Source organism: Pseudochaenichthys georgianus, chromosome 19 (genome assembly GCF_902827115.2).
Source record: "Pseudochaenichthys georgianus chromosome 19, fPseGeo1.2, whole genome shotgun sequence".
NCBI classification, from domain to species: Eukaryota; Metazoa; Chordata; class Actinopteri; order Perciformes; family Channichthyidae; genus Pseudochaenichthys; species Pseudochaenichthys georgianus.
The window spans coordinates 20,145,270-20,170,669 of record NC_047521.1 but is presented as its reverse complement, the minus strand read 5'-3'; the positions used below and the strand labels follow the sequence as shown (position 1 = coordinate 20,170,669).

Sequence of the window (25,400 nt, the reverse complement as noted above, 5' to 3'; positions counted from 1 at the left end):
GGCAATATAACTCATACATCATAATTAAGAATATGATATGAATCTGAAACATGCATAATAAATAACTTTACTTTTGTTACTTCAGGATTCTTCCCATTCTTATTGTCTCGCACTCTCTCTATAGGCCTACTGTTACCTGTAATAGAGTGGGCTATTTTACGCAGAAGTATGAAGTAAAAATATTCTTCCAACAGTAAATGTACAAAGTGTTTTGCATGAAGTTGGAGCAGCAGTGCCCGGCTGCAGATAAGTGAGTTTGGATCCCTGACTGTATATTTGAAGTGAGGGCGGGCTGAGTCAACCTGCCACTCCCAGCTCAGGCCTTCACGGGCGCGCGCCTCTGCTCCTGCGCGCGGCTGTCACGCTTTACTACCAACAGGCACGGAATTCCAGGGAGGAAGTCACTGAGATTGGAAAACGAACAACAACTGTAAAAGGTGCCAAGAAAAGGAAAAACAAACCCTGGATACGTTAAGAAGTCGGAATACGGCCTTTCCTCGCTGGGAATAGTAGAACCATCTGAAGTTTGGAGTATGGACTAGAGGCGCCGCCGCGCCGGGTCGCAGCAGATGGAGGCGGCGAGAAGTTTGGTGTTCGTCGGGGCCGTGCTGCTCGCAGCGACGGGAGCTCTGGGTAGACAAGGTGGGTGACTTCCAGAGCTTTTCTATCCTTAAATAGCTCCACTGTAAGCATTAAAGACACTCTTTCTAAAGGGAGTATAACAGTGGAGTATGTTGGTTATACTCATTGGTGTGAATTAACTGAATATTCCAATTTTGAGATACCTACTTTACTTGAGTCATTTTTTGCTGCTATGTACTCCACTACAATTCAGAGGGAAATCATGTACTTTTACTCCAGCACTACATTTATTCAATGCCTTTAGTAACTAATGTGAAATATAATCAACACTTAAATAAGACTTTATTTACACCTGGAAAACCCAGGCTACCCTGCAGCATATACAAAGTCCTTTAAAGTAGCTGCACCTTTACCAGCTTTGATAACACTTGAATCAATATCTATAATCAAAACATTTAATATATTACTCGGAAATTGGTCAATTTGCATAAGGACTACTTTTACTTTCGGTACTTTTAAGTTTATCTTGAGGCTAATACTGTTTCACTTGAGTAACATTTTGAATGCAGGACTTTTACTTGTAACAGAGTATTCCTACACTGGTACTTCTACTGTTACTTAAATGTATGAGTACTTCTCCCACACTCTTTATAAATGTAATATAGAACGTGGAGTATGTTGGTTGTACTTGAGTACATGTTGGAGGTTCAGCTCGATCCACACAGGGTGATATTTCTAGCTGGGACGACATTCCTGCGCGAGCGCTCGGCCTCGAGGCTCATGGGACTTCTGTAGCGCTGATTAGGAGAAAAACCCACCTGTCACAAAGCAGCCAGACTTACTGTTTGGACTTCAACTCCCATGTTGCAAATAGCAGTAGCAGAGGTGGGAGAAGTACTCAGATATTGTACTTAAGTAACAGTATAACTATGAATACTCTGTTACAAGTACAAGTTCAAAAATGAAGTTACTCCAAAAGAAAGTCCTCATTTTGCAAATTGGCCCAATTCAGAAATATATATTACATGTTTTGATTATAAATATTGATGCATTAAAGTGTTCTCAACGCTGGTAAAGGTGCAGCTAATTTAAATGACGTTGTATACTGCAGGGTAGCTTGTGAATTTACTCCAGGTGTAACTAAAGTCTTATTAACGTGATGATTATGAAATGATTACTTTGAAGTACAAAGCAGTAACAAATTGAAATACTCAGATAAAGTACAAGCACCTAAAAATGGTACTGAAGTACAGTACTGGAGTAAATCTACGTAGTTACTTTACACCACTGCAGCTGTCACAAAGTAGCCCTGCAGCCAGATGCACTGTTTGAACTCAAACATCCATGTTGCAAAGTTTGTTGCACAAATAAATAGTGTAGTAGTAAAAGCAGTAAAACAGAAATATGAGAACCTGCTCTGCAGCTGGGGACTGTGCATGCAGGCGAACGTTATGCTGTTTTGCTCAGCTTGTAAACAAACAACAACAATAACAGACAGGGCATTGTGTGCCAAGGATCATGACGATGTCAATTATTCACTTCTGGCTCTAAAGAGGACATTGTCTGATAGAGCGCCACTTGTCACAGTCTGAGCCTGAGTGCATGCCAGTAACACAAGAGCTAACTGAAAGTGCATATACAAGATGTTCCTACATTTATTTACAGATTTTATTGGATGTATAAATGTTACAATGGTTAACAAAAGAGCTTTTATGAAAGTATTTGTATTAAGGTTTTTTTTCTGATTTACAATATCTTTGCAGTTAGTCATTTTAACATCAGATTATCATTAAGAGCTTCAAAACGGGGTCCAGTACGTGAGTAGTTCATGTACAGAAACATTTTTGGTAATAGTTTAAGCATTACAACTCATTTTTAAGCCAAAATGCCAAACATTTCATGATTTCAGCCTCAGGAATGTAATGCTTTGCTACGTTTCCTTCTCTTGCAATGCCGTAAGCTTTATATGTTAAGTTTTATTGACAAAACTGTTAACTCAACCATTCAAATCATGTTTATTTAAAGCACTAGTGGTTGCCCAGTCCTCCATATTGATAGGTATTTATTTTAAGTGGAGACACACATCAATACGCCGGGTCAGATGATTTTAAAAGCATTTAATACATCACAGCTATTGGCAAACATATTGACATCAATAACGCTGAAAATCCTTTCTGTGGTCTTTATTGACATACTGGTCAGCTGTGAGGAAATAGGCCAGTGCATGATAAAAGAGAAACGCACCAGGTTTTAGTTTTGGTCCTCAATCTGAGTACAAATAATATTGTAGTGGCGCTTCATTGTCTTTCATTTGCTGCCACCCCCACCACAACGTAACACTCAAACAAAGCCAATAGTCTCATCTGAAGTGATTTCCAAATACAACGGCATTGTTTGTGCGAACAGGTTGGTGCACTCTGCGGCACCGTGTCGATTTCTGAAGCATCAGTTCAGCGTCCTGCGATCGCTCTGTAACGGCCACAACGCGTCACGCACTAGTCTTACTTTCAGTCATCAAGCATTGTTTTCACACACACACACACACACACACACACACACACACACACACACACACACACACACACACACACACACACACACACACACACACACACCCCCCGTGTCCAACTAGTATACCATTTCAAAGGTCAGGACTCGTGTTTGGTGTTTTTTCTTCCAGTCGTTCTTTGAATGAATTATTTTAGCCTTTCACATCCTGTTCACGAGGGAGAACATTGTGTTTGTGTCTGTGTGTTTTGTGTGTGTTCGCTGGCCCCAGTATCCATCCACAGAGTTCATGTCCTCGTCACACTCCAGTGCCCCAACAGAGTGAAACTCAGTGAAGTGATTAAGTCCTTCTGGCCCTCAGTAGCGGGTCAGACCAGCCGGCCGTGACCCTCAGTCTCTGTGTCAGTGATCTAACTCACTCCGCTGGGCAGTGGACCAGAGCGGAGACTTTCAACTCCTTTTTCTATGTTTTTCAAGGGTTTTTGAGTTTTAAACAGGGCTATTTTCTCAATCTGTATCATATGGTCGATATAAAGTCAAAATAATTGTTAAAGCTATTCATCCATCCATCCATCCATCTTCTCCCGCTTATCCGTGGTCGGGTCGCGGGGGTAGCAGTTCCAGCAGAGAGCCCCAAACTTCCTTTCCCCTGGCGACATCAACCAGCTCTGACTGGGGGATCCCAAGGCGCTCCCAGGCCAGCGAAGAGATATAATCCCTCCACCTGGTCCTAGGTCTACCCCTTGGTCTCTTCCCAGCTGGACGTGCCTGGAACACCTCCCTAGCGAGGTGCCCAGGTGGCATCCTAACTAGGTGCCCGAACCACCTCAACTGGCTCCTTTCGACGCGAAGGAGGAGCGGCTCAACTCCGAGTCCCTCCCTGATGACCGAACTTCTCACCTTATCCCTAAGGGAGACACCAGCCACCCTGCGGAGAAAACCCATCTCGGCCGCTTGTATCCGCGATCTCGTTCTTTCGGTCATGACAGCTATTCATTCAAGTTTCTTAAAATCCATAGGGTTGTCTTTAAATGTCTTCCGTTGTCAGTCCAAATCCATAAAGATAATAATATAAAAGCAGGAAATGTCCATGTTTAAGAGGCTGAAAGCATTTTCTGATAATAATGATGATTCATATATATTATTTATAATAATACTCCAATACTTAATACAACTAATCTTGTGTTCAAATGGTCCATTGAAGGGTCTTTTGGTACAAAGCTATTAAAAATAGGGCATTTCTAAAATTACCCTCCAAAAAAATCATGCAGTCAAATCTTTGCTTAGAAAATGTTTAAGACTGCAATTTGAAAATGACAGAATAAAGTTTGACATGCCAATGTGGTGCATAGATATACATCTGATTATTCAGGCATAACGGTGTGATGCCGTGTTATGCATGCCCACCGAGATATGCATGCACCTCAAGACATCTCAATGATCTGTACGGCAAAGTACGGTTTGGAAACATATCATGTTCTTTTGGAGGGCATGCATAACATGGCAAAAACCAGAGCCTCGCTGCGGGGAAACTTTGGCGCTGTTCCGAGTTTGTTCTAATCTGTCAAAATGACAGACTGCTTTCAGTTTTTCCGTCCTTGTTAAAAATATTAAAAGATATTCGGTTAACGCGACCACTGCTGTCCCAGAAACATCAGTACCAAGCGAGAGTCTTTTCCACAGCAGGGGTTTTGTAAACGCCCAAACATCCTGGTGTCTACCTGGAAATGTGGACATGCTCATATGATGAGCATGAGCATGACATATCATATGTCTGATGATGCTGAGTGAGTGACTAGTGAGTTTTAGTTGAGTTACTTGAAAAACTAAAGTGAAACTTGATTTACTTTATTGCAGGGTCTGATTATTAAATGTCCTTGTTTGTTTGTGAGATGCAGTGGCACAAAGAAAAGGCCTACTTTGTTTGGTAGTAGTAGGTAAAGAAACACTGGTTGTTCTTGTTCCAGTCTGTTTCTGTCACTTTGTTTTTGACACTTTAAAATACTACTATCCGACAAAAATGCTGTACAAATCAGATTTATTATTTAATAACGAAGTAAAACCATTTTTCTTTCTCGTAAATACCGTACCGTGGACTTGTTATCGCGATATTATCGTCCCGTGAGTGTTTGGTATCGTTACATCCCGAGTGATTAGCATCAGAAGATGTGTTCTTCCCTTTGAAATGCACTGGATTTAAATGCAGATGCTTTAAAGCTGTAGTAAAGGTGTAACACAGTGCGGGACACATTGTGACGCAATGGTGTTTATGGTTGAGTCGACGCGTGACAGGCCGTCAGCAGTTCAATGGGGCTCCGGCACAGTGCGGATCCTGTTCTGCTCGTCTGTTGAGCAATACCTGTTTTCTCTTCCTCGGTCGCAGAAGTTTATGCAAGAAGCGCTAGGAATAGCATTGTGTTAGAAGAACCAGGACGGACATGTTAAATCTGCAGGATGACAAAGTGACGGAGAAAGTCCTGGTGGATCAGCCTGTTCGGTTTGCGTTGATGTTTGGAGGGATCTGATCCATCAGAGAGGAGCCTGTTGACTCTTCTGCTGTGTCTCACTGCTGCAGAAGCATCGCTGCTGCCGTGCTTCTGTTACCAGCGTACACACACTGGTAACCACACACACGCACACTCCCTGTGCTAACTGGCACTACGCCACTGACAGGTGTGGCTTCAAGCTGGCTTTCAGTCTGCAGACAGTCCCCTCCGCAGTGTTGCAGGACACAGATTAAAGTCGCCGTCTCATCTCTTGACGAAAGCTAGGTCAAGTCACAGTTACTTCTTACATTACCAAAATAAGCAATGTCTGCAATAATGTAGAAAAAAAACATCTAAACAGTGAATCTCTCCTTGAAGGTATTGCAAAATAACCACAATATTAGTTACCCCAATATATAAACATAAAGCGTATAATACAAATAATTGTCTTTGTTTGAAGTTCTTGTAATGCATAAAACCTGCTTCTGCATGAATGCTGTATTGTTGTAATTGAAGACGGATTGGAAATGATTTTTAAAAAATGTAAATTGCTAGAAGCTTGATAATCAGAAGCTTTACTGAACACAGACATTCACAACTGTAATCAATGAAATGATTAAAATGTAAAAGAAAAAAGGCATCAAAGTAGAAATTCTCTCTCGTTCTTTGTCTTGTTAACCACAGAAGCACCTGACCAGAGGACGCGTCCAGAGCCAGGTGTCCGCGGTACGCTGAGCAGAAGCCAGCTCTAACTCATTTAACTTTGAATGTCAGTGGCAGTCACTAGTTGTGTGTGTGTGTGTGTGTGTGTGTGTGTGTGTGTGTGTGTGTGTGTGTGTGTGTGTGTGTGTGTGTGTGTGTGTGTGTGTGTGTGTGTGTGTGTGTGTGTCAGAGATCTGAACTGAACTACAACATGCTCCCCCCAACTCACTGGGGGAATACAACTATGTGTGTCATCTTTTAGATATGCTAAGACACATTCCTGTGAAATGACACTTTCCAGAGTCCAAAGAGAGTTGGGCAACGACACGCACACTCTGTGAAACCGAGAGAAAGAAATGAATGGGGGGAGAGAGGGGGGAAGTTTTAAGATGAATGGCTTTTAAAGAAGGTAATACAAATAAGTGGCGAGTGATTTGAAAGAGTAAGGCGGTGATAGTGTCATGACAGCGAGCAGCACAGTTAGTGATACAAGAGGGATACTTTTAGGCCACAGGGATGAAGAGGTGGGCAGCTCCTCACAAGGCCACTAACACACACACACACACACGCACGTGCACGCACACACACATAGCCGTTGCTGAGAGACTTTTGGAGAGCAAACAATGGGGAGAATAAACGGAGAGGAAGCTGAGAACTGGCTTTACACACTTTTTAGAAATGGAAAATCTGCCCTGTTGTACTTTACGGTACATTTACCTAGTGTGTGTGTGTGTGTGTGTGTGTGTGTGTGTGTGTGTGTGTGTGTGTGTGTGTGTGTGTGTGTGTGTGTGTGTGTGTGTGTGTGTGTGTGTGTGTGTGTGTGTGTGTGTGTGTGTGTGTGTGTGTGTGTGTGTGTGTGTGTGTGTGTGTGTGTGTGTGTGTGTGTGTGTGTGTGTGTGTGTGTGTGTGTGTGAGAGAGAGTCAGATTTTGTTTCTGTTTGGATAATCTGTCTTGTTAAAAAGGATTTAAACGCTGGAGAATTAAAGCCCGTCCCCCCTCTTGGCGAGACTTGTAAAACTATTTTCCATGATGACGCCACTGGAGGAGACAGTGATTAGTCATTTGATTTGATATGTGACGCAAGCTGCAACCGCTAGGTATGTATTTTAGGCCGCCGGTTGCTCAATTAATCTTAGACCCTTTTGCCACAGTAGTTGTCAGATTTCAATGTGGACCCTATTGACACCTAGTCACCTTTTACTTCTTAAACGAGTGGCAGACGGGATACCAGCATGTCTTGAGCACACGTCTTCTGAACCCCAGTGTTACAATCAAACTCCTCACACGTGCCTGAACTTGCCGCTCCTCCGGTGATGTCCATCCATCCAGGGGGGACGGAGATAGCACGGGGGGGGAGGGGGCTTGAATTGGGAAAGTGGCTTGACTGTTGGAGGGGAGCCAGAGGAAGTCATTTATAACCTCAGCAGAGGAGGGTCTGTCCACTGTGTGAATGCCTGCTAAAAGCATGGTGTGTGTGTGTGTGTGTGTGTGTGTGTGTGTGTGTGTGTGTGTGTGTGTGTGTGTGTGTGTGTGTGTGTGTGTGTGTGTGTGTGTGTGTGTGTGTGTGTGTGTGTGTGTGTGTGTGTGTGTGTGTGGGTGTGTGTGTGTGTGTGTGTGTGTGTGTGTGTGTGTGTGTGTGTGTGTGTGTGTGTGTGTGTGTGTGTGTGTGTGTGTGTGTGTGTGTGTGTGTGTGTGTGTGTGTGTGTGTGTGTGTGTGTGTGTGTGTGTGTGTGTGGGCCCCTGTGAATTGTATGACCCTGAATTATACAGTCTATCTGTGCGACCCACTGTGGGGAATCTGTGCTCTGTGCTGAAAGTGGAAACTATATCACACACACTCAGAGACAGGTCTGAGGCGTGCGTGTGGTTTGTGTTTCAGAGAACCCATTCAAGGCCACGTGTAGATACGTAGTCGACATATGTGGAGTTCTAACAGTCATCATTCAGAGATTCAACATGGTCCTCTGGCTGTTACTATGAATGTGCATCTAAAGATTTTGTCTATAAATTGCTACTTTCCAAGGTTACACTTGAAGTCTAGAGTCAGCAGGGTCACTTGATATCTTATCACAGCAAAGTGAGAGCTGCCAACATCTATTTTATAGCTGCAAAAAAAACTTTGTTTTATTCTGATTTGAATGAATGAATATTTTAGTCTAAAATATAATTATATATTCAACAAAAACTTTCACTTTCACTTTTGAGTTACTGAGATGTTTGGTCATTTTCCATTGACAGTGGGATCTCTGTCAAAATTAAAACATATCGAAAGACAACCAATCAGTATTTTGAGATGAAGTTTCTTATTTTTACGAAAAATAAAATGACAGAAATCTCCCCTAAGAAAAACAACCATCTACGCACCCAGCAAATTGACTTAAGCTGATATAGTCATTTAATCACCCAACCCCAGTGTATAGACACATTACAGTTGATTAGAGTTAGGCGTGTGTTCCTTTGGTGTGTTTAAAGTTTAAACATTATTTTATATTGAATATGCTGTCCAAATCATTTTTAATAACAACAGCATGAATATAGGTTTTCACAGTGTTTTGGGTGCAGGATGTTTATTTTATTCATTACTTTGTGTTAAATGTGTTGTCTATGTTGCAGTATGCCTGGGTACAGACATGAAGCTGGACCTGCCCTCCAGCCTGGAAAATCACTACGAGACCCTGAAGCTGCTCTATACCGACTGCAAGGTCGTCCACGGCAACCTGGAGATCACTCACCTTCATGGAAACCCGGACCTCTCCTTCCTAGAGGTAAATATGGGGAGTGGGTTTTTGGCTGTATTTGAGTCCAAAATAGGCATATCCGCATATAGACCTCTCCTTAAGAGGGTGGGGGTTTCTGTCTGTAATAATGACAGCATTAAATGACACAAATAGACCCTTAGTTATAAAAAAAAGCAAGACATAGTTTGTTGATTATTATGATCCAATAGTTTGTAATTTCTTTGTCAAATTATTTTCTGTATAGTCTTATCTATCACATTGGGAATGGTTTACAATACTTATGTTGGGCTGAAATAAGCCCAATGGGTTTTTTCTGCATCTTCTTGCACGTTATATTATTTTTGGTTATTTTTAATTGTGCACGTAGACTTAAAGAAAGTATTAAACTGCATTGCTGAGTTAGCTATGATTTTTCCACATTTGTTGTTGCCACACTCATCCTTGTGTTTCTTCTTCTCTCTGCAGGGGATCGTGGAGGTTCAGGGTTATGTACTTGTAGCCCATTTGTCAGTGAGTGTGTTGCCTTTGGACAACCTTCGCATCATCCGAGGCAGCCAGCTGTACAACTCCAACTACACTCTGGCTGTGCTCGATAACACTGTGGGCGGATTGGGGCTCAGGACGCTGCGGCTACGTAGCCTCACAGGTCAGATCATAAGAAAGTAGAGATCAGAGTGTGTATTCAAGTTTCCTGGACTTGTTTATTTCATCAATATCTTCAGCTTTAATGGGATAAGACATGTTTCGGGCTCCTGTTCATTGTTTGATTTGTAGCGCAGAGGAGTTTTGTGCCTTCTTTTCACGAAGCATCTGTCTTCTACTCCAACAGTGTGTTAATGAGTGTATTGTCTGTCCTGCAGAGATCCTGTTGGGAGCTGTGTATATTTGGGGGAACCCCCAGCTGTGCTACCCTGACCCCGAAAACATTGTTTGGAGGGACATGTTAGATAAGCCAAACACATACGCCGATCGGCACCGACTGCAGGGACCGGCCCCCAATTGTGAGCAGCTGACTGACTGATTGAAATATGTTAAACATCAGTGTTAGTGTTGTCATTGTCTGTATGAAGTATGCACAAACCAGTCTCTCTGTTAATCACACACACATACACGCACACACACACACACACACACACACACACACACACACACACACACACACACACACACACACACACACACACACACACACACACACACACACACACACACACACACACACACACACACACACACACACACACACACACACACACACACACACACACACACACACACACACACACACACACACACACACACAGACCTAGCTGTGCTTGACAAAACACACCCAGGCAAACAACAGTATGTGAATATCTGCATACACAAAACGCCTTACGTATTTATTTGTATGCAGTATATGCAACTTATTTATATTAATATTGTATTGTTGATTGTATTTTTTGCATTTCTTTAGTTTTTATTGTTAGTTGTATTGCTTTTATTGCTACAATGTTGATGAGCCAAAACCACACAGCTTTACCCCCTTATACGTATTTTGATTCTTTAAAAATAAAATGTTAGCTATTCTATTTTACTCTTTTCTATTTGAACATCCGCGTAGCAGTTCTGATTCAGTCCACTGGCGACTAGCTGCAGGCCGAGCAGTAGACACTTAGTTTTTCCTGTTTTTATTTTGTTAAATTGTGCTCGGTCTGATTTGTTGTTGTTGTTGTTGTGCTCCTTATGGCTCAGGTCCCAGTTGTGCCTCTGTTTGTGCGAAAGGCTGCTGGGGAGAAACGGCACAGGACTGCCAGACCTGTGAGTAATACAATCATGCGCAGAGCATGGCAGTGACATTAAATAACCGTTACTGGGAAAAGTCCCGAGCAGGTGCAGAACATTGATTTTGTCGTCTCCGTTTAAAGTGACACAGATAAACTGTGCGTTTGGCTGTCAGCGCTGTAAAGGTCCCAAGCCCCATGACTGCTGTCACACACAGTGTGCGGCCGGGTGCACAGGGCCCAAAGACTCAGACTGTCTGGTGAGTAAACACACACACACTCTCCGTCAAAACACATTGTTGTGGTGACTGCAAGTTCGGTCATCATCATTTCCTCGTTCCTCTTCGCTCCAGGCTTGCCGTCACTTCAACGACAGCGGTGTGTGTAAGGAGAACTGTCCTCCGCCCACCATCTACGACCCTGTCACCTTCCAGACCAAACCCAACCCAAACAAGAAGTTTAACTTTGGAGCAACATGTGTGAAGACGTGCCCCTGTGAGAAACGATTTTAAATGAACTGTGTTTATCCAGAGAAGCTTCCACTCAGTGCTCAGCTTTAGCCACCGTGCAGTTTGACTTGTTTACCTGATGAGCATGCTTCTTGTTTTGAGGAGAAAATAGAATGTATTCAGGTTCCTTGACAAGATTTTCACAAATACAGAAATACAAACCTAGCATTCTAACAATTCTATTCCTAATACTTTGACGCTAAAGGCTACCATTTTCTCCCTTCATAATGATTTTCTTTTTGCTCCAAAGACGTCCTTTGATCACTTTGTCTTATTGTCTGCAGATAACTACCTGGCTATGGAAGTAGCTTGCACTTTGGTTTGTCCCAAAACCAACCAGGAAGTTATCGTCGCCAACCCTGAGGGAAACGAGCAGCAGAAATGTGAAAAGTGTGAAGGAGACTGTCCCAAAGGTGAGAGTCATGTGGTGCTTGTCGGTAGATTTGCACACGAGTGAATCTGAATCCTTTAACACCTCCATTGATTTGGTAAAGCAGGAGATCTGCAGCATGAATGTGCTGAGCAGAGATCTGCAGACACTGATGCTAAAGGTTTACCTGCTAAGCCACTGTGTGTACAAAGTCGCTTTCCATGTTTCCAACACAGGAACAACGACCTCTCACTTTGGCTCAGATGTTACATAACGTTCGTGTGTAATGTTGTTGAGTAACTTGCATTCTCCTTGTGCATGTCACGGTGCTTCAGTGCAGGCTATTGTGGTTTGCAGGGATGTTCTGCTGCATCACATGCAGACTGGAGTTGAAAGTGAACCGACCTGTTTCTGCAGCAACTTGTTGTTGTTGCCGCCATTTGTCTCGTGGTTCGGAACATTCAGAACTGTATTATAAAGCTCTGTTGTGATTGTGAAGTAATACAAGACAGAAGGATATGATGATCTCCGCACATGTAATATCCAAGGGTTAGAGACTGTTGGACGCTGCTGTTTTGAGCATTGCAATATATTTATTTTCACTATGTTATTTATTTATGATTATTTTTAGGCTCAGCAAAGATTTGTTGTCAGTTTGTAGAGGTGTTGCTATCTGCTTTTTTTAGCGTGCTTCTACAATCAGAGTTACACGGGTCTGTAAATGCAATGAAAACAATCGGCCACAGCAAATCATTTATATTAAAAATGTAATTTTTACTTTTGAATACTTCAGTACAAAGGATGTGTTGAATCTTTTAAGTGATATATGTGTACACATAAATCATTAGTCAAAAAAGGGCTACATTTGATTGAATTATAAAAGGTATATTTCGCAGATAAACCTATTAACCCCGCCCCCTTGGAAAAAAGGGCTCTTTTGAACGGCTCTCGCAAAGGAACGGAGCCATAAGATCCGGCTCCCTTCAAAGAGCCATAATCCCCATCACTAATAGCCAATAAAAACGCGAGTGTTACGAAGTGATGTCACTATGTTATGGAAGTGAACAAAGGAGTCTAATTCGAGGTGTCTCAGGCAGGCGAGGGGGGAGTGTGTGGGAGAGAAACTCCCTCTGGAGGTCATTTAGCCTTTGCAGACCATTTACATGCATACAAACCTGTACAACACACTACAGTACAGAGAAAACCACAAGAAGGATAATGGGACGCTTTTAATAATCCTGCTTTTTGCTCTCAATTCATCGTTAAAGAAGTTCTGTTGACCTAAGTTGGGACTCTTCGTTGGTAGACATGTTTAACACCAATATCTTTTAAGTGCAATCAATCACTTACGAAGCTCTTATTCAGATAAAGCATGGAGGTTTGTTGATCATTATTTCCCTGTTATATCGGACATCTTTTGTTCAATTCCTGGATATTAGATAAACTGTTTGATACCCGTTGTCATGGTTTGTATTTCAGTGTGTTATGGTCTGGGTATGGACAACCTCGGTGTCATGGACAACCACGGCGTCACCATGGTAACATCTACTAATGTGGAGCAGTTCAACAAGTGCAAGAAGATATTTGGCAGTCTGGCTTTCCTCCCTCAGAGCTTTGCAAGGTAAGAGACAGAATAAAATACAAGCCCATGGATTTAGCTCACAAAGATGCACAATTAGACAATATATAGTAATAAGCTTCAGTAACATCAAATAGCAGACCTTATACTGTTGCAAAGCCTTATCGCTCCTGTTCAGCGCTTTGAGTATTTCAGTTTGTGGAAGGTTCGTTGTGCAAGTCAAGAGGAAAGTCGCCACCCTAGCCAAACCCTTCAAATGAATCTACTCAAATGTACTGCCAACAGCTCACAGTAAAAGTGACAGTTGTAAACACATGCCTGAGATTGCAGATCAGTGATGTCATATTTCACAGGACGGTTTCCTTGAAACAATCAAATGTTATATTCCTTTTTGTTGTGCTATTAAATTGTTATTCAACCTCCATGCGGTCATTGTTCAGGGACTCTGCGAGCAACACATCAGGTCTGTCCCTCGAGCAGCTCAGCGCCTTCAAGTCTCTGGAGGAGATTACAGGTACTGAACAGTGAGGAGATGTTTTTAAGGTTATACCAAGAAAAGGAACATGCAATATAACAACGGTGTCATTCATAACTGGTGTGAATGGCTTTTTCCTGCAAATGCATTCAGATGTTCCAAATAACACCACATGCAAGTCTGATATGTATTCAGAGCATACCGTGTCTCCTCTGTTTGAGTGTGTTTTATATATTGTCGCTTTGTGCTTGGCAGGTTATTTGTACGTTGATGCCTGGCCAGAAGAGTGGACTGACCTCCATGTGTTCGAGAACCTGAAGGTGATCAGAGGCAGGATGCTCTACAAGTAAGACTTTTACACTTCCTCAAATTGTATTTTATTATAGGTCTTCTTTTAAATATGTTATCAACAAACAAACTGGAAACAAACCAATTGATATACATAGTTGTCTTATAATAATAATAATCCTTATATTTATTATAGCGCTTTATCAAAGACTCTCAAAGCGCTTTACAAATACACATTACGGTCATCTACTGTGGACAATACCCACAGGAGCAAATTTGGGTGAAGTGTCTTGCCCAAGGACACAACGGCCTGACGCAGTGGGGCGGGAGCAGGTTTCGAACTGGAGTTCCCCAGCACCCCCCTTGATCCGATGATCAAACACACAGACCACTGCGCCACCCGTCTTCTCTTATAAGCCTTATGAGCCTTACAATGAAGCTTGATGAAAAAAGGGCAAATTAATATATAATAATTGAATAACTCAGACAATCTGGCGTTAAGCTCCAATGAGATAAATATAGAGATGATAGAAATAATTATTAAATGCAAAAAAAGCAAACTAATAGGGTTCAAAGGGTTCAAACAAGAGTACAAATGCATACTATCCATTTCTTTCCGTGTGTTGCATCCCCATGCTGTGTTTATGCTCTGATTTTGTCTCAGTTCAGGCAGTTTGTGTGTTTCAGTGTAATAAAGGCTAATTATTAACCTGCACAGCTGCAGCACACACCTGCCAGGATTACTGTAAAGTCTAAGGAACACTATCGAGTGTAGCGGGCTTAATTGAGGTCATGTGAGATCTACTTGTCTGACACGGGTTTACAAGAAGGTTTAACGATATGATACGCTGTCTGGGTAAAAAGTATGTTGCTGTTACTTTTTTGTAACTTAATTGTCTAACTTTGCATTTTTTCCTTCATTTGTGTATTCTCACACTTTCTCACAAATACAAGAATTTCAGGTTAGAGTTGATCTTAATCGTGCAGATAAGCAGACTCTGGTGTTAAAGGGTGTTAAACCTGATTATACCGCAGGTTCTTGAAATGTTCAACTACACGGAAAATCTAAATGAGGTATTGAGACTAGGTTTTTTAGTCATAGTCAATAGTAAGTTATTAAATAATAAAGTGATACAGAATAGTTAGTGACTTTCAGTGTAAAGGGACAGACTGAAGAGCGTGTACTCCACAGTTGTTTCTCATGCCACTCACAACGTCTCTCTGTTCAGGGGCGTGTTTTCACTCGCCATCCAAAATCTGCACATCCGCTCTGTTGGGTTGCGTTCACTACGCAGCGTCAGCGGAGGTTTGGTTCTGTTGCACAACAACTCCCAGCTGTGCTACACCAGTTCCCTGCCCTGGAGCACGCTGCTGCACCCCACCCAGGGGCCGCACCGCATCGTCAGCCTGAACCAGGACGCCCAGCTCTGCGGTGGGTGAACACACTGATGCAGTGCTAAAGTCCATTCAGAATGTTGACTCGATCCAATTTAGTCTGTGTCACTTTTTCTGTGCAAGCACACCCGTACAGAGTAAACACATTCTCAAATAATATTTTGTTGTTTTTTTTAGTTCATATAAATGTAATTATTGTGTTAAGTGGGCAAGTGTCTCCTGAATTGAATCAATATGACATTGTATCGTGGCAGACTCATATTATAAATAACGTTGTTGTCCAAGGGAAGAACATGATACTGTATCACAACATAACTTATTTATAATAACCCTAATTTAGGTCACTGTTGGTTGCACTTTGTCCACTTACTTTATCGTGTACGTCACTTAAACCAAGTTTATTATCTTTCATCAGATACAAGATTCAATTACATTTATTGTAACAATTGCAAGCAGCTGCAAAACAAACACGATTTTATCAATTGCATTTTACGCACGTATGTCGTTGCAGTGAACTGAGGGGAGGGGCCATCAGAAAGTACGGTGTGCATCATGCTCTGTTTGCTCTCTGTGTGTCTTCAGAGGAAGAGGGGCGTGTGTGTCACCAGCTGTGCAAGGGGGGCTGCTGGGGCCCGGGGCCGAACCAGTGTGTGTCCTGCACGGCTTTCAAACGCGGCACTGAGTGCGTGGATCAGTGTGACATCTACCAGGGGTAAGAGAGAGAGAGAGAGAGAGAGAGAGTGTGTGTGTGTGTGTGTGTGTGTGTGTGTGTGTGTGTGTGTGTGTGTGTGTGTGTGTGTGTGTGTGTGTGTGTGTGTGTGTGTGTGTGTGGGTGTGTGTGTGTGTGTGGGTGTGGCTGTGGCTGCACAAAATCAATAAAAGCCAAGTGATAATGTTCCTTTTAATCCAGAGGACTGTGTGTCATAATATACACAAACAAGTTGTCCAGGAAAGAAAAGCGACTAATAATGTTTTCGCTGAAAGTGAAGATGTGAACAGGTGGATTTATGTGGGGTTAAGTGGAATGGCAGCCGGTGCCAAATAACAAAGTAGTCTCGTTCAAATCAATTGGAAATCTTTTAACTTGAATTGTGCCCTTAAGCGACAATAGATCAATGACAAAGCCAATATGTTTGATAACAGTTTCTTTGAACAATAACAGAGCAGATTCGTTGATGTGATGTACATTAGTAAATGTATTGCACATTTAGATAATACCTTTTAAGGTCATTTTGTAATCAGTTGCCCTGCAGTTGATGATGATGCGTGCATGCTTAACTTGGTAAAATGCCCAAATAATGTTTTTTAAAATCACTTTAACGATGTTTGTGTAATTGTACCGATGTGATGAAACAGGAGTCTTGTTTTCACTTCAAACTAAATGTGTCTATTGCCCATGTAATTTTGGTCTAATTTTTGGGCTGATCAATATTGTTAACATCAATATCATATTATTTATATTTATTTTTATCATGAAGTGTAATGATGAGGCTTTTAGGGTTTATGTGCCAAACTATTTCTAACTAGTGTTGGCCGTAGCTTCATATTTACTGCACTGATGAGGAGAGAATGGCTCAAATAACTCCCAGCAAGAAAGCGATTAAGTGTCAAACATTCCTTTAACAAAATATATATCATATGATCACAATACTATTCCACTCAAAGTTGTTTACAATAATAAACATTGCTGTCCAGCCCTCTGTGGTGCAGAGGACACGTTATCCTGTGTAGGTCATCTGGTCCGCTGGGCCCCTGTTTCTAAAAATGTCTGTCCTTATGATGGTGTCAGGTGCTTTAGATAAAAGATCCTAACAGATGCCAGGTCGTGTGATTGGACGTTATGTTACATCCCTGTGTGCTTGTGTTGCAGGTCCATCCGCGAATACGCCGCTGAGTCTCTGTGTGTCGCTTGTCACTCAGAGTGTCAACCTCTCAATGGCTCCGCCTCCTGCCGTGGCTCGGTAAGATGTTCATGCAGCCTATAGTCGTTATTTATTCAAATGAAATCTGCAAAAAGCACCGTATACTCAACCATAATAATGACTGACGATAAAGTAAATCAAACTTTTTGTGCTTATAAAAGTTGTTGATTCTGGAAAAGACCTTCACACTGTTCAGCTGCTCTTTAAATGTATCCAGACGTTTTTAATCCTTGCAAGAACATTATGTCTTAGGAACATTTAAAAACCTTCACGCAACGACAAGAACACAACAACACCACACAGCTGGACATTCCTGACTCAGATAATGAAGAACAACAAAATAAGTTACCATAGCTATGCGGATGACACACACATTTACATAACAATTTCACCAGGAGACTATGCTCCAATTGAAACACTGAGTAAGTCCATTGAACAAATCAATGACTGGATGTGTCAGAACTTTCTCCAATTAAACAAAGATAAAACTGAGGTAATGGTTTTTGGAGCCAAGGCAGAACGTTTAAAAGTTAGCGCTGAGCTTCAGTCTGCAATGTTCAAACCAACAGATAAAGCCAGAAATCTAGGTGTAGTCATGGACTCTGACCTGAGTTTCAACAGTCACATTAACACAGTTACTAAATCAGCCTACTATCACCTAAAGAATATATCTCGGATTAAAAGACTAATGTCACAGCAGGATTTGGAAAAACTTGTCCATGCCTTTATCTTCAGTAGACTCGACTACTGCAATGGTGTCTTCACAGGTCTCACTAAAACATCTATTAGGAAGCTGCAGCTGATTCAGAACGCTGCTGCTCGAGTCCTCACTGACACTAAGAAAGTGGATCACATCACTCCAGTTCTGAAGTCTTTACACTGGCTTCCTGTGTGTCAAAGAATAGATTTCTAAATATTGCTGCTGGTTTATAAAGCACTGAATGGTTTAGGCCCAAAATACATTACTGACCTCCTGCTAAACTATGAACCATCCAGATCTCTCAGGTCTTCAGGGACTGGTCAGCTTACTGTCCCCAGAGTCAGAACTAAACATGGAGAAGCAGCGTTCAGTTATTATGCTCCAATTATCTGGAACAAACTCCCAGAAACCTGCAGGTCCGCTGCAACTCTGACTACTTTTAAATCCAGGCTGAAGACTTTTCTTTTTGTCGCTGCTTTTAATTGAACTATTCACATCTTAGACTGCACTGTAACTTTTATCCATGTATTTTTTCTTTTAATGTTTATTTTATTATCTTTGGTTTTTAATGACTGATTTTAAATGCCATTTTCTTAATGTCTTTCATTTTTGAATTGCCTTGCGTTGAAAGGTGCTATATAAATAAACTTGCCTTGCCTTGCATAATCTAAAATAAGCATTAGTTGCAGCTCTTTAAAATACTCTTTTGAATTGGTTCTGCTGTCTGTGGAGATTGATTGAATATATACATACGTATGATTTCCAGGCATTTCTTAATACATCACAAAGAAAAAACTTTTACAATACAATGAAAATTAAAAGTCGGTCGGAAATTATATAACCACTATTTCTGGGTTCAATTCTTACTTGGCAGATTTGTTTCACCACACTTCCTGAAAGAATCTAAATAAATGAACTCTATTAACTCCTTTCTAGATGTGTGCAAAAGTAGAGACATGATGAAATGTGTCTTCTTTACGTCTTCAGGGCGCAGAGCATTGCTCAGAGTGCAGAAACTTCCAGGACGGTGAGTTCTGTGTGGATCATTGTCCCAGCGGTGAGAAGGAGGATCAGCAAACTGTGTGGAAGTACAGCAACGCTTCAGGACACTGTCTGTCCTGCAACACCAACTGCACGCTGTCGTGAGTACACACACTTCACAAACACACACACACACTGCACACACAATGGGAATGATCTCACACCCAGTACTTCTGTGTTTCAGCTGCACGGTGATGGACGAGAGAGGCTGTCCCGTGGATAAAAGACCAGGGTGAGCTGCTTCAACTGGTCAGATGTTTAAATGGTTGATTTTCTCTGTGGAGCTGTGTCTCACTGGTTTTCTCTGCACAGACCGGGGACAACCATCGCGGCTGCAGTGGGTGGAGTGGTGCTCTTCTTCATCCTGCTGGCCCTGCTGGTCTTCTACCTGAAGAGACAAAATACGCTCAGGAGGAAAGAGACAATGAGGAGGATCCTGCAAGAACACGAGGTGGGCACCGAGAAACATTTTAAATTACAATTATTGATCCAACAATCAAACCCTTATCATGCTATTTTTAGGCAGTAGCATAGGTCTCAGATATATACAAATATATAAAAAACATGTCCATGAAGTGTTTTGCTCAAAATACCAAACAGATCACCCGTTCTAGCCATGCCTCATATCCCTCTATTTCACTTCCTGTTTCAAAAGTGCTGATTTGGGGTATACAGCTTAAACAAATTAAAAATGTATACAAAATTAAAAAGGAGGGGGCTGAGCTCATGCGGGACCGGGCAGCTACTGTCTAAACTAAATACTGCCGTGATGAAACGCCATATCATGGATTATCAAGGATTATCTCTGAAACAGTTTGGAGCTCAAAGGCTTTCTCTCTTGCCTTTATACCACAAAGTGAGTTCCTTTTCATTTCCTGCTTCTTCACACACATGCTCTCCAGTACAGGTTAGCTCTGAGTGTTAGCGATGCTAATGTCAACATGCACCGACCATATGACGTCCAAAACAGTCGGGCATTGTTTCGCAACGTTTCTGATAAAGCCAGCCTACATTTCCGATATTACGTCATATCGGACGCAAATCTGGATCAGCTCCGTTGTAGCCCCGTTTTTAGAGATTTGGGTACGGAGGAAAAGAAAGAGGGTTTTATTTTCTGACGCTGCGTGAGTTCCCTGACACACCGGGGACATATATTTACATAAAAAAGTGCATTTTGCATGATAGGTCCCCTTTAAGTTCTGAAACCGATGGGGTCTGGGTAATGGCTGATATTGAGTACAGATCAGATAACAGATTTCAATTCATACGTTTTGTTTCGGAAAACATCAACCTTGACTTCAACATTGCTTTCCTATCTTTTAAAATAACGAAAATCAACAAGTAAATACATTAATATACATTTATTGGACTTCAGCAACTTCTACACAATTCACTGGGATTATAATACCTGGATTGTATTCCTTTCCTAATGCAGCAGCAAATTGACTAAACTTATAAAAGAACAAATTACAGTATATTATGTATAATATAAACTCTGAATGGAGTGGCATCGATCAGCCCAATTGTCACCGATACCTGATCCAGGTATCTGAGTCAGTACCGGTCTGCTGCATCAATGGGTGCATCAAAGTTGCAAACACAGAGGTTTTGCAGAGGTGTTAATACTTGTTTTGTGTTGTTGTAACATGTGGGAGTTTATTAGCGGAAAGTTAAATGGTTAACATAAAAGAGACTCTTAGACTCCCTTTGGGTGATGTAGTGTGTGATGAGGAAATCTGCCATCTGCTTCCTTCGTGTTCAGCTGGTGGAGCCTTTAACACCCAGCGGCGCGTCGCCAAATCAGGCTCAGATGCGTATTCTGAAAGAGACGGAGTTGAAGAAGCTCAGGGTGCTCGGAGCAGGGGCCTTCGGTACCGTTTACAAGGTATGTGAGCCATCATCGACGCAGAATGATAGCATTTGACTTGAGAAAACCTTAATGTGTTACATCTCCGCGGAGTTTTTCTAATTGTTTTTGTTTTTTAGGGTGTGTGGGCACCTGAAGGGGAAAATGTGAAAATACCAGTGGCCATCAAGGTGTTACGAGAGAACACCTCGCCTAAGGCCAATAAGGAGATCCTTGACGTGAGTGCAAACCAGATACACACAGTTACACCAAACATAAACACAGTTCTCAGCCCCTCAACATCTGTCCTCTGTCTCCTTCAGGAGGCCTATGTGATGGCGGGAGTGGCGAGCCCCTACGTGTGTCGCCTGCTGGGGATCTGTCTGACCTCCACGGTGCAGCTGGTCACTCAGCTGATGCCGTACGGCTGCCTGCTCGACTACGTCAGGGAGAACAAGGACCGCATCGGATCCCAGTTCCTCCTCAACTGGTGTGTCCAGATCGCCAAGGTATGTAACGGGAAGTACACACACATACTATGGCTTGTAGAATTACATGTGTGTAGTGTGTTTTTATTTTCCTTAGGTAAACAGCACTGTGACTGTCTCATTTATTCCTTCATGGCCTTATTTTCAATTTTTGATGTGGTATCAGTTTGTATATTTGTGGAAACATGGAAATGTGTGTGTGTGTGTGTGTGTGTGTGTGTGTGTAGGGGATGAGTTATCTGGAGGAAGTCCGGCTGGTCCACAGAGATTTGGCCGCCCGGAATGTTCTGGTCAAAAACCCGAACCACGTGAAGATCACCGATTTTGGTCTCGCTCGTCTGCTGGACATCGATGAGACTGAATATCACGCTGACGGAGGAAAGGTAAGACGGGGCGGAGAATGTAGGACCCTCTGCACCGGGTCGTTATCAATCATTTATTATTTGTAACTTCTGTTGTTAATTTGTTTCTGTAGGTGCCGATTAAATGGATGGCCCTGGAGTCTATTCTGCACAGGAAGTTCACTCACCAGAGCGACGTCTGGAGCTATGGTGAGTATCACGCGGTACATAATGGTCTAAGTAACACACTAGCACTGACGTTAGAGCTGGCTGTTTAACTTAGTTTTGTTCATGTAGCATAAGCTCTAAAGTGTTTTAGTTTGTTTATGTTTAACAGCAGCCTCATGTTTGGAGTGATAGCGTGTGTACTACTGATTGTAAAACTTAAGAAAGGCAGTAGTATTTATAATGATAGTTTTAAAAAACCAAATAGTAGCATACGCAATTATTGAGTTTCCAGACTGCTGCTAGTTCATATTTTATAAATGAATGTCACCTGATGTTTGCTGATCAATCACCTCCTAATAAGTGGTTCCTTATTTGGTGTTAAAACTGACACAGATGTACGTATGGCTTCGTTGCATCTGTTGTTAAGTAGTAAAAGTAATGGTGCATTTCCTCTTTAGGCGTGACGGTGTGGGAGCTGATGACGTTTGGAGCTAAACCGTACGACATGATCCCAGCCAGAGAAATCCCCGAGGTGTTGGAGGGAGGAGAACGGCTCCCCCAGCCTCTCATCTGCACCATCGACGTCTACATGATCATGGTCAAATGTTAGTATCTATTGATGATGATTCATATTCAATAGTTGATACTTTGGCCACACAAAGAACTATAACTTTAACACAAACTATAAATATAACAATGTGAGCCGCCCCTCAGTGTCTGTGGGCACATTGTTTGTTAGTGATGGAGATGATTGATTGACACCTGTGTTTTCCCGTGTGGACGGCAGGTTGGATGATTGACCCGGACAGCCGACCGAGGTTCACAGATCTGGTGAATGATTTCTCTGCCATGGCCAGAGATCCTTCTCGCTATGTCGTCATCCCGGTATGTGAACGTGTGCTTAATGCTACAAATGTTTTACTTTTGTGACAAGGAGTTATTGTGTGATGTGAATGTTGCATTGTAGCACGGTATTTGTCTAATGCCTTCGGATGTTTTTTCCCTTGAATGAGATAAAGTATATTTTGGTCCATAGAGATAAATAAAAGACGAAGCCACTATATGCATGAGACTAGTATTACCTTGGGACCTCTAATAGTTGTAATAAATGTCCGTAATGTTAATCCTGTTCAAATCTGGCATATCCGTTATCTGTCAAGTAATAATTCCACCGCAGATTACCTACCATATGTGACCACATCCACAGGTCATATTAGTGCAGTGAGAATCCTCATCTCTGTGATTTTGAATCATATTTTTTATTTTTGAAGAACCTTTTTGTTTTCTTTGGGGCTTTTATTAAAGTTGGGTAAAGGTAGGATCCTTTGCTTCACAGCATGGGAACCCATTCACATTATTATATACACATACAAAGGCCTATTTCATATTTGTACTGTTGTATATTTAATATGTACTACTTTTTAAATAAGACAGTGTTATGTAGAACCTGACATCCAGATCTGGGTGATAAATGTCTCAGCCTTCGCTCATCCTGTGAACATCTGCTGCACGAAAACACACATGGGGAAACATTTGTAAATCACATGAGGCCCACTGGTAACACAACTCCCTTCTTACTTCATCCATGTCTTTCTCTCCTGCAGAACGAAGAGCACATGAGCATGAACAGCCCTGTGGACAGCCAGTTCTTCCGGATGCTCATGGAGGAGGAAGGGAACAACATGAGGGAGCTGCTGGATGCTGAGGAGTATCTGGTGCCTCAGCCCAACCACTTCCCCAGGATGCAGGGGGACGGGGCCCAGACCAACGGGCCGTCCAGACACCAGTCGTACAGGGTCAGTGACGGGGGGCGATGTTTAAATGTACACATCCATGGAGACTTAGGAAACTTGAGTTCACCTTGTGTGTGTGTTTCCTCTCTCCTCTCCCCAGCAGAGCAGAGATACGGGTTTAGACTTGGAGCCCTCCGTTGCCGGCGGCCCCCGCAGCATGTACTCCTCTGTGAGCACTCTGGGCCGCAGCCAGTACCCCACCTTACCTCTCGGAGCCAGCGCCTCCAACGGGGTCTGGGTCCCTCAGTACCCGACGCTGGCTCGCAGCCCCTCAGCCGGGGGCCAATCTGACAATGTGTTCCTGGACGGACCCCCAGACGACCCCTCGCTGCCCCCGTCAAGCCCCGGGCGCTACTGCAAAGACCCCACCTACTCCAACGGGAGCCAGGGCGACCTGGAGACTGACGGGCCCAACGGCTTCCATCACCCCCAACCCTATCATTACTCACTGCCCCGGCGGAACCATGGATATAATCATAATCAAGCCCCGCCAGGTAAGCGGGAGAAACGTGTAATGTGTGATGATGTGTTTTATAAATAAGTCCCAACGTGTTTTGACTTGTTTTGCTTCCTGCATCTGTTTAGAGTACGTCAACCATCAGATTCAGGATCTCAGACCGGGGAATCCCGACCGGCCAAGCACGTTGCCCCGTAAAGGCGCCAGAGTGGACCGGCGCCTCCCCAACGGCCTGAACTCCGGGCACAGCGTGGAAAACCCGGGGTATTTGGTCCCCGGGGGCCCCACGTCTCCAGCCTTCGACAACCCGTACTACCTGGACCTCGTGGCCAAAGCTAACGCCGTCGCTGCTGCAGGGGACGGCCTGGAGTCACAGGAGAGAGACGGAGGAGGGCCCAGGCAGCTCAACGGGTTTATGGCCTCAACGGCAGAGAATCCAGAGTATCTGGGACTAGCGGACACGTGGAGTGGACATACCTGAGGAGAGGGAGAAATGTGACGAACTCCAGGGGAACCACAGCTTGTGTTCTACTGAGGGGAAGCGAGGAGCGAGAGAAAGGGAAGATGTGTGTGACACAAACATTAGGTGCCTGTGTGACTGAATCTTGCACCTGAATCATAACCGGTGGATGTCGTCCGGTGAGAGTCACCAAATGCCCCAGCTGTGACACAGTGTAGCATTAATCTGGTGTCTGTGGCATCATTCGTATTCCTGTCCTCCTCTCAGCAATCTGTCCTCTCTATGTGAATATGTAAAGTGCCAAAACAAAGAAGTTCCCTCCACCTCTGTGTATAACGCAGGACTCGATAAGCAGAGGAGTTCACATTTGTCAAAACACAACAAGGTACAAGAGTCTGATTGTCACAGAATCAAACATTTGACACTTTGTTTTGTTTTGTCTGTAATGTCTGTGTTTCCTTCAGCTCCCTGGTGCTATAGGTCACGCCTCAGCCCAGCTAAAAAGAGAGAATAGTACACGTTGACAAAGTGAGTTGTATTGAAAGTGGTGTTTAGTATTCTGGTCACTTTGTCTCCGACCTGATGGGGGTCTTCAACACACTCAAAGCCATTTTGTTTTGGCCAGAGCGTGGCCAGCAGCCCATCTGGCCAGTAAGCATGCTCCCTGAAAGAAAGGCATCCTGTATGGAGAAGACAGAGGCATTGTGCAACACTGGTGTGTGTGTGTGTGTGTGTGTGTGTGTGTGTGTGTGTGTGTGTGTGTGTGTGTGTGTGTGTGTGTGTGTGTG

The 25,400-nt window shown here is 42.9% G+C and overlaps 1 protein-coding gene across 5 annotated transcripts; it reads left to right on the top strand.

Moving 5' to 3' along the window:
* The first annotated feature begins 337 nt into the window (after positions 1-337).
* On the top strand, positions 338-25,400 carry erbb2 (erb-b2 receptor tyrosine kinase 2). Of its 5 annotated transcripts, none has more exons than XM_034107724.2 (28): positions 338-642; positions 6,261-6,302; positions 8,893-9,044; positions 9,483-9,663; positions 9,878-10,018; positions 10,752-10,817; positions 10,925-11,040; positions 11,134-11,275; positions 11,574-11,702; positions 13,139-13,280; positions 13,679-13,752; positions 13,969-14,059; positions 15,231-15,433; positions 15,979-16,108; positions 17,267-17,357; positions 19,006-19,160; positions 19,244-19,291; positions 19,372-19,510; positions 20,822-20,944; positions 21,046-21,144; positions 21,229-21,414; positions 21,621-21,776; positions 21,869-21,944; positions 22,361-22,507; positions 22,690-22,787; positions 23,507-23,698; positions 23,799-24,189; positions 24,281-25,400. In XM_034107724.2, exons 1-28 carry the CDS (start codon positions 570-572, stop codon positions 24,631-24,633), a joined length of 3,936 nt encoding a protein of 1,311 aa, XP_033963615.1. In that variant the 5' UTR covers positions 338-569; the 3' UTR covers positions 24,634-25,400. The 5 variants fall into 5 exon arrangements, with proteins under 5 accessions (XP_033963615.1, XP_033963614.1, XP_033963617.1 ...); XM_034107723.2 differs by having other exon boundaries at positions 23,796-24,189; XM_034107726.2 differs by lacking the exon at positions 6,261-6,302.